Below are 10509 nucleotides of genomic sequence, written 5' to 3'. Positions count from 1 at the left end.
TGTCACATGTGTGGGTAACCGCTAAAAGGAAAGACAGAGAGACACGGGAGATGGAATTGAAACACCGTTCAGGCACACAGGATTTATTAACACACAAAACGAAACTAAACAAATGGGTCATATGACTTTACCAGCGATGGTAACGAAGAGGACACATACAAGAGGCTATACAAAAGGCAAAATAAAGCACAAAAAAATGTTGAACCCCTTTCAAAAACCACATAGATTTTTTCATGAACGGTTTTTGGGAAGAGAGGTTTCATATAAACATATGTAACTTTTTTTGACACACGGTATATAAGCATATTTTAAATGGGCATTGATTTTTGGCTGGGCTGAATATAGGACCAGCATGTTTTCATTGCAAAGACAGGCGGAGTGACAGCATTATTAACTCAAATCAATAACAATAGCTAGCTTTGTACGAATATAGCAGTGACGTAAGGACTTGAGTGGCCGGTTTGGAAATTACATCAGAGCTAATGACCTTTAGACAAGATGGAGCTAAGGTAAGTTCTCTGAAGAGTGCAAATGACCTCTTTCAGTAATTGTGAATGCTTTTATATGGCCAGTTGGAGGTTGTTAAGCATAGGGAAGAAAATGATAAGGTTTATTTGTTATTCAATTTGCACTTTGATTACATTGACATGTGTCAGTCACATTGAGCAAAATCTGATCTCATCAAGTGTATAATACAGTATCAACCTCAACAGAAACAGTACTAGGCTCAGGGCATCACCATGTTGTACAGGATTAAGGACAGGAGATTATTTTAGGGTACAAATCCAATCGGGCTCTAACAGTGTTACAGATAAACAATGCCACTGTTTAGATCATTCTAATAGGGCCCTTTGTGTAACTAGGTTAAGAATCGGAACTGGGCTTGTGGGTGTCTTCAGTGTAAGAAATATGTAAAATCTCCAGGGAGTCTGTGTAGTGTTTCAGCTGCATCTCTCTCTCTCTCTCTCTCTCTCTCTCTCTCTCTCTCTGGAGATTCCCAAACCCCAATTACAGGCTACAAAAACACACAATATATTTATAGTATGTACCATCAGATTTATTGTTTCACTGCAACATGAACTTTAAGTTTACAACAAAATTTGTCTGACCAATGCAAGTGTTAAAGAAAAGCCATCGCTACTATAATTATTAGAAGAGCAGTGGTTTCGTTTTAAAATGCTTTCTAACAGTGGGATTCAAATGAAGGATCATAAGTCCCCTTTCACACACAAATGCCATTACTGAGCCATTTCAGAGATGTTAAAACAATTCTTTAAAACACCCATTCACACAGCATGAAATAGCCAAAGGGATCCTGTGAGTACAACGTTCTAACCAGTCAGTCAACCGATCGCTTTCATGGCAACGGCAATTCGGCCATAAATTAGAGCACCACGCACCGTCCCTTCTATTTGTTAATTAATCTCCTCATCAGCCCGTTAACAATCCCTGAACTAATTCCAGACTCCAGTTACTACCTCATCTTTGACCAGCCATGTATTTGAAAAAAATGAAAGCGTGTAACAGCAACGATAAAAATTCCCAACACGTCCGGTATACAGTCACGTGGGATCCTGACTTTCAATCCACGGCCACTATAGCGCTTCACTGCCGGCATAGCATTTAACACAGGAGTTAAAACAGTTCAGTTCCGATGGTTCAGAGACGGCATAAAATTTGACGGCTCTGTGACGGTATAGGCAATTCACACAGACCAAAATGCCGCATCAGTGCCGGTTCTGAGCCGTCATAACTCGTCTTTGTGAAAGGAGTATTAAGAGACTGAAAGTAAAGGCTTTATTGAGCTACATTGAGAGTTCTGCTTGCTTATGACATATCAATGTTTTTATCAATGACAGTCTTATGAGTACATCTCAGTTATATCTATCTATCTATCTATCTATATCTATATATAATCTATATCTATATCTATATATATATATATATATATATATATATATATATATATATATATATATATATATATATATATATATATATATAATATATATATATATATATTATAGAAGAAATTAGACGTACCCTTCAGACTGAAAGCAGTACGCCTGACTTTCACATGTCTCCTAATGGATTGTGCTACCCCAGGAGTTAGAGTTTTGCTGTGCTCCCCTAAATGTAATTTACTGTAAGGTCAGACACATGGGAGTCATGAAATAGTTAATGGTGTATAAGTGCTGGGTGGGGGATCTCCCTTTTTTAAAATAAAAAAAAAAACTGACAAAAGTGTCAGTTTTACATTAGACTTTCCATTCCTTCTCCTATTGGTGATCCAAGCTCTAAATTAACTGCAGCTGCTGTGAAAAATGTTGTATCTGGAGATTAAAATATGTCCCAGTACTGAAATCTTACCAGCACACTGCCTGACAAATGTATTTAGATAACTGGTCAATAAAGTGCAGGCCTACTTTTTGCACAGAGAGGCCATCATTAGGTCTTAATACACTCCTCGAACACAACAAGCTTCTTGAGTATAAGTGCAAAGGAATAGCAAAAATCCTGTCAATCTTGCAGTCATTTTGTCATTCAGTTGCTTTTTTAAATGGCTTGATTTTCTGAGCTTTTAAAAAAAAAGGTCTGGGAAGGGTTAAGAGTGTTCACATCATAATAGATGAAGACCTCCTCTACAGATTGGATTTCCTTTGTAGCTTTTCTACTTTCTGTAGCTGGGAGCGGAATGTGGTAAAGGAAGTTTCTGGAAGACAAATGTGTGCAGTACTAGATAAAAGGCAGATGTGCATAGGACTTCAAAGGAAGGAATGAAAGTCTCAATGGCCTTCAGGCTTCATGGCATATGTTTCATTTTTTTGCAACCAGAGAGGTTTGTTTCTATATATAGAATCTTATTGGGCACATTTTTAGAGACATTTGATCTTCCATCTGGAAACAAAAGAGCAGCTCTTCCTTAAAAGAAAAGAGAGAATAGACAGAAGCTTTGAGCACTGCAATCTAAAACTGAGACCGGAGCTATAATGGATAGGCCAGGGCAAGATGTTGGAAGGTCTCCTGAGGAATTGGGACCATTCGTTTTCAAAAGCTTGGGTAAGATACAACAATCAATTTCATTCCAAAGAAAGTGTGGTACTTAAATACCATGGTGCAGCTCTGCCTTAACAAGGACTGCTATGAAGAGCAAGTCACGAATCTTAATTCATTCCACAATTGACAGGCACATGAATGCTAAACACAAACTCAATGTGGTTGGTATTGCTTCTACTAGTAGTTGGTTCCCCTTATATCATTAAGAGGCTTAAATACCAAAAGTACTAAAGGCTGCAGGTTGATATCAGTATGGCTAAGACTAGTTTCTATGCCTTTCTTCTCCCACAGTAATTTAGCTAATTATATAATTTAAAGTTATGCTCATAGTAAATTTGGCTCCTCCACTGACCAGGCTGAGCACAAATAGTGTAGCCAAAACACAGACCTTAACAAGACATAAACCTGTTCTGAAAACAAGGTCTACAGGGGACTTTTCAGTGCTGAATCTACACTATTTAAACTAAGATGAAGTTCACCCCCTGCTCAGTGGTTAAAGGTGCCAGTATCAATATTAAATCACATTTATAATATTTATACAGCCTTCATTTAATATGTATTTATTTTTGTGCAGTGAAAGGATTACCTTTGTGACCCCGGATACTTCCTCTAGTTGGATCAGCATGTTCTGGAAATTTCCAAAACACTTTCACTCATCCCACTTCATTTCACCATGGCTGACTGGTGCTACCCAGAGGAACCCAAAATGACATAATCAGAATGGCATTCCAGGGTTATACAAGTGTCACTCCTCCTCACTGCTCCTAGACCCGAGTCTTAGAACTACCCTTCTTTAGGTATACCCTTATATACACATGAACTCATCACATAGAAGTACATGCATGAAAGATTTCACAAGCACAAGCTGTAAGCAGGACTCATGCACATATTCTGTAAGAAAATAATAACAATTAAAAAAAAACTTTGTATTTATCTTTGTGTGTGCGTGTTTTTAATAATACAAGTCAGTGGTTGATTAAAACCTCATCACAGGAGGAAAACTAGGTTAAATTATTGCCCCTGCACTGTCAGTGCCACCCATAAAATGGCTGAATGAAAAAACCGCTGAACAACGATTATGTAACAGAAAATTAATTACAAAACATACTACAGAAGAAAGGAAAAAACACTTGCGGTATGAATTTTAACAAAATACTGTAAAGCCATCGATATTATAAAATAAAAGTTATTTCGCACCAGAAATGTTGGTAACCTGTTGCACTGGTATTGGAATATTATATAATTATATGTACAGCCTAAGATATTTGTACCAAAAATGTTTTAATTTATTTTTTCATACACGAAAAACGCATCATAAAAGTCTTGCCAATATTTATGGCTTTATATGAAGTCATATTTACTCCCCAACCTTGCCTCTGTTATTATTTTGACTGACTCATATGTTAAATATGTACTGCCTACTGAGCTCATAGTGGAAAATGAAATGCCGCTCGGGAAGACTATTGTTATCTCCAGGGTGCACTCCCTGTCGGTAACAACAGACTTTCCTCGGGTCAGTAGTTTTTCACTATAGCCCTCCTCTCCAGTCCATATTTACTATATATGTATAAAGCAATTTCTTTCAATTTCCTACCACAAGATTAACTGCATCTTAAATCTTTAAAAAAAGAACAACGTAGTAGTTTTTTTTTTCCTTGAAACAAACTTTTTTTTTTTTTCATATATCCCAGTGTTCTTCAGTTTTTTAATGCTCTCTTAAAGGCAGATTGCTACAAAGTATCCTGGGAACATCCACACTTGAACAGCATCAGTTGCATAGAGACTGATATGTCAATTGTCTTGCTGGAGTCCCATTTTGTAATCTGCTAGTGACTTTAAGGTTAGGATTAAGTTAAAAAAAAAACAAACAAAAAAAAACATTAAATTGTATTTTAAAGTTATGAAGTGTAGATGTTCCTGGTAGCATTAATTTCCTGGAGCATTAGGGTGTGGATAAGATGACAGAAGCGTGGTCTTTTATACTTTATACAGCATCTTAATTTAGCAAGGATAGTGCATTGCCAAACATTATGTTCATATTAGAAACAAAAAGTGTGAAACGATGTATTTCTAAAGCTTTTATGTCCATGTATGTCCACACCACAATACAGTTGCGTCTATGGTTAATTATGTGTTTTATAATGCTTTACTATACTTACAGAGTAAAAAAAAATCATTAAAGCCACTTGAAATAAGCATCTACTTCTTTACACCATAGTGTAAACCTCAGATCAGATTTCCTGTTTTCAATAAGAGCAGCACAAAAATGAATTATATTACTTATGTGTGGTTTGATCAACCTATACCCTGCTGGGATAAGCCACAGTTGGAATTTATTGGAGGATGGGGAATCCTGGATTGCATTAACTACATGTTACTTGTTATCCCGGGGTTACCTCTTAAAATAAGTTGATGCAATCTGAAAATGCGCCAAGAAAAAGTACATCGGTTAAGTAAAGGGTTAGGGTTAGCTATTTGAAAACACGCCCCTACGTCAAACTGACCAATGTTTTGGGTAATGCCTAGCTCAGTATGCAGTAAACACAGAAACAATTTAGTTTTTTTAAATCATTTTTAAAACGTTAAAACCCTGGAAGAAAACATACAGTATATTATTCTCCACACCATTGATACATTTTATGTAATGTGTCATTATGTTTCACGATATGTTACTTAAAAAAAAAATAATAATTTTTTTTTTTTTTTTTATTGAAGACCTGATGCTGTTTGTCCTGTTTCTTTATTTTTAAATAATACAAATTCCAAAACTTGATTTCTTACTGTGCAAGAGAGGGTATACTAAGAGAGGGGATATTTAAAATATCCCTTCATACTCCTGGAGTTACAGCACTGCAAACATGTGAAACTGACAGAAAGCTGGGTCGCACTATCTAGGAGTCACTAAAGAAAAGTTTAATTCGTTTGGCTTCAATGGCAAAGCCTGCTGTGGAATTGCCATTATTTCCACCTGCCCCCCCCACTTGCTCTGCTTCCTTGGAAACCCAGAATAGGACATGTATAGGGTCAACACTTCTTCAAACACAGCCTGCAGTGGAGGGGTCCTGTACATTACTGAGAAACACCAATAGGATTCACAGTGTGCTGTGCCCTGCATGGCAGATTCAGTGCTGTGCTTGTTAACATGCCAGCCCAGATGTACAAATGGGATTTAAAGTGATAGTATTTTTTAGTTGACAGAGACATGCTAAGCAATGCGTTAAATACTGATTTATTTTTTGTTTTGCAATTCCAGACTGGAGATGTAAGGTTTCATTCAACCAACAATGTTTAAAATCCTTAATAGACGGTGTGAGGTTTTACCAGCGCACTTCGGGTGCAAGTGAAAATTTAAAGAAACAGATCTTCCCATTTGCATATTTTCAGGAGAATTGTTAGATGTTTGGAACAGTACTAGTCTGATAATAGGGAAAAACAGATTATTAACCTTATGATGTCTGACTATATGGAAAAACAAACAATAAAATAGGTCTGATTGGCAACAGATATGCAGATGTTGCCTTCTGAGGCCAGCTTGTGAACATTGAATGGTTTAGCTGGATTAGTTTGGGTAACACAATTGCTGCAAATCTGTTAGAAAATGTTTGCTGTTATTCTACTCTGGTTATTTTGAAGTCATCAAAATCAAGTAAATACATGAAGAGGTTAAGAGTATCAAAGAGTGGGAGATTTAAAAGTAAGTGTAAGCTTAAAATTGAGATGAAAAAGTAGTTTCTGTCTAAATACGTTCTGTATAACTGTGCAATTCTCACACCATTTAAAAGCTATTTAAGTGTTATTGCATGGAAAATTATCATATATATTTGGCTGTAAAATAAGTAAAATTCACCTATATTTTAAAGCGTTACCATTAGTTTTTACATTAATCAATCAATGCTAGGAGAAATATATACTTTGACATGTTGTTCACATAAATAAACGTGAAAGACCTCTATCCACTGACAGAAAGAGAACGCTCACGCTCTCACAATCAAGATTTGCATCTACTAAAACGCAATCGTGAAATGCCGTTGGTCTCAGAGTAAAGCAATGCATGTTCTGAACTCTGCCAACCCTTAAGTAGGCTGTCTTGAAGCTGAACCAAAGCGTCCTTGAACTTGCATTTCTACTTTTTGACTGGTGCTAACAATGTATTTATTTCCAATTCGATGGTGGGCAGTAAATGTAACAGATTATAGATGGGCACCATGCTGACAGTCTGGAAGCCCTACCTCTGCGCACCCAGTATTTTGAGACAAGTTGTAAATAAACTACCGTAACATATCTCAAGGTACTTTGTGCTACCTTTGTTAAATATTAAGTGTTTTTTTTTTTCTCTCGCATCTGCTCTGCTGTGCTCTCTCTCTCTCTCTCTCTCTCTCTCTCTCTCTCTCTCTCTCTCTCTCTCTCTCTGTCTCTCTCTCTCGTTTTAGCCTTGGACGGGCAGGGGGACTGTGGTTTTCATGACATTCCTGGGAACAAATCCAAACAGAGAAAAAGGGCAGGAAAGTACTTCACTTTCCTGAGTTTTACTTCAGCTTTGGAGACATATATAAAACCTGCAGCTCTCTCATCCGGAAACAGAGGAAAGGCTGAATTGTGAGGGATACAGAGGGGCAGTATATTACTAGCAGCTCTGAATTAATTGCACAAAACAGTCATCCAGCAGAGGACAACATATTTTCATAAGGTGGAATTTTTTTTTTTTGTGGCCATGGATACAGAAAAAGACGACACCTTGAATTCTGTCGCTGGAATACTGTGAGTTTTGAAACAAACTTTTGGAAGCTCTGAATTACTGGAGAGAATGCAATTTCGTTACATATTTAGAAGTTTAATACAATGCAAATTACTGTATTGAAAATGTGACACACCGTTTGGCATATAAAATAGACAAGTCTGGAATAGCTGTGTTTCATCTGATCGAGTTGGAAATACAAGTTAAGACGTTTTGTGTGGGATTTATTTTATAACTGGAAGAATGATTTATTACTTTGGAGGACAGGTAATATCGTTGCAGCTTTTGTTTGTTTAATACATAATTTGATTTATTTTTTACATTTTATTTTAACTACTAATATTACAAACTGGTGTTTGCGTTTTATTCATATAATCTAATCACACGCAGTTGAGATTGCTTTGAACATTAAAAAAGGAAAGAAATTGATATAATATGCACTAAATTTTAGCCTTGTAAAATAAAAAAATAATATATTTAAAAAAAAGAAAAACACCTATGTCCGTTTATTGCTATCTTTTCAATATTACTTTAATCGGTTTGTGAAATGATTCGGACATTTTTGCTTGGTGTAGCAGTCCTGCTAGCGCTGTGGGCAGTGTGTAGTTCTCATAGGAATTCCTCAGGCAGTCGAGGGAACCCCAGACTCAGGAAGCAGGCTCTGTTGTCAGGCAGGCTCAACAAGGAAGGCCCAACCCTGCACACGCAATCAGACGCTTCCAGTCTAAACCCGGGAGGTTCCTCTACTGGAGGAGTTCATGATGTAGCGGGTACCTTTACATCTACTTCCACTTCAGGGACCAATAGGAGACCTGAGAGATTGCAGCAAAATGAGCACGCTACCCCACTAAAGAGAGGGCAGCCCAGACCAGTGCTGCAAAGTAGAAAAGTAACCCAGGTGAGGAGCCCTGGCCAGCTGGCCATGGTGCAAGATGAGAGCACGTCCGAATCCCGTTCTAGATTGGTGCGTGTGCCCTCAGGTTCCAATTCACCCAATCTTTTGGCGAGTTTCGCAGGCAAGAACAGAGTCATTGTCATCTCAGCTCCCCACGCCTCTGAAGGCTACTACCGCCTGATGACAAGCCTCTTCAAGCCGGATGTCTACTGCGAGCTGGCTGACAGACACATGCAGCAGATAGTGATGTTCCACGAAGTTGGAGAGATGGGCGGGAAAGTGAGGAGAATTACCAATGAAGGTAAGATCAATGAGGAGCCTCTGGACCCAGCCCTCGTCCCCAAACTGATGAACTTTTTAAAGCTAGAAAAAGGTAAATTTGGGATGGTGCTTCTGCGTAAAACCTTGCAGGTGGAGGAGAGGTACCCATACCCGGTCAGGTTAGAGGCTATATATGAAGTCGTTGACAAGTCACCCATGCGGAAAATTGAGAAAATGAGGCAGAAGGGCTTTGTGCAGAAATGCAAAGCAGCCGGGGTGGAGGGGCAAGTGGTGGAAAGCAATGAGTCAGGGGGAGAAAGGAAAGCTAGTGAGGGAGGCCCCAAACTCCCAACCAGAACAGACACCAAGGAGGAAAAGGACCCAGTGAAAAAGGAGATTAGGAAGAATGTGATCATAAGGCCAGTCCAGACCACAGCTGCCCCAACTACCACGACTAAAGGAGTCACCACAACAACTACAACCAGAACTACCACCACAACAACCACAACAACTCCTCCCACCACTACCAGGCCCACCACCACTACCACCAAAGCCACCACCACTACCACAACTTCCCCTGCAACAACTCAGAGGCCCACAAAAGCACCCACAACTCCCCACTGGACACATGAGGTGCATCGGCCTTCAACCGAGGGAGGCTCCTCTGAGCCCATCTATTACCCACCCAGCAAGTATGACCACCGCAAGGATAAACAACAGCAGACCACCACCACTGCTGGCAAGTCCCCCAAAACTCCTCCGCCTTCATACCCTACTACCGTCCCAGTGTACTACACCAAGGCCTACACAGGACACAATGGGGCCAACCGCATAGATAGGAAGGAGTATGGGCAAAAAGAGTTGAGCATCACTCCGTCTCAACACAAGCCAACCAAAGCCAAGCCCCCCAAGAAAAAGACCACCACCATGGTCCTGACCAATGAGTATGATGACAAGTACGAAGGAGGGACGCCCACTGCTGGCCGCATGGAGGAGGGGGTGGAAGTGGAGAACATTCCCCAGAAGAAAGGGAAGGGCCAGCATGACAAAGCCGCCAAAGCCGAAAAGAAGAAAAAGAAGGCTGAGAAAGCAGAAAAGCTGTCCAAAAAGGATAATTCTGAAAAGAAGGCCAAAGACAAAAGTAACAGGAAGAACAAGAAAAAAGCACTCAAAAACCATGAGAAAGATGACTACCAGAAACCCTCCAAAAAACAACCAGCACCCAGAGGGACTTTAGCCAGGTTCCTGGATTATTTTGAAAACCGTAGGCGGCTAATTGTAAGTAGAACCTTTTTTTTTTTTGTTTTATATATCGTTACCCTAGGCTTCAGTAATGAACATTTAATTGTTATATGGGTCATGCCAATTTGTTATCAAATGTAAGTTACAATGTAGTTCTAGAGCTGCAAAAGTCAAATTAAACTGCAGTCAATACTCTGGTAAATGTTTGTCCCTTTTTACTTGATTTCCACTGGAGTTTTCCATCACTGTATACTGTTTTCTGGTGAGGGAGGAGGTTAGAAAAGAAAAATGTTTTCAAATGAAGTCTCTTTCTCTCTCT

General features: G+C 38.9%; 1 protein-coding gene across 1 annotated transcript in view; it reads left to right on the top strand.

Moving 5' to 3' along the window:
* The first annotated feature begins 7509 nt into the window (after window positions 1–7509).
* Window positions 7510–10509, top strand: part of LOC121327862 (coiled-coil domain-containing protein 80-like) — an 18242-nt gene continuing 15242 nt past the window's right edge. The window contains exon 1 of the mRNA XM_041272142.1: window positions 7510–10226. Coding sequence (XP_041128076.1) covers window positions 8340–10226 — 1887 coding nt within the window. The 5' untranslated portion in view covers window positions 7510–8339. The remainder of the gene's footprint in view (window positions 10227–10509) is intronic.

This window comes from Polyodon spathula, chromosome 15 (genome assembly GCF_017654505.1).
Source record: "Polyodon spathula isolate WHYD16114869_AA chromosome 15, ASM1765450v1, whole genome shotgun sequence".
Lineage (NCBI taxonomy): Eukaryota > Metazoa > Chordata > Actinopteri > Acipenseriformes > Polyodontidae > Polyodon > Polyodon spathula.
The sequence above is the reverse complement of the archived record's forward strand: the minus strand, read 5'-3'. Positions and strand labels throughout refer to the sequence as shown.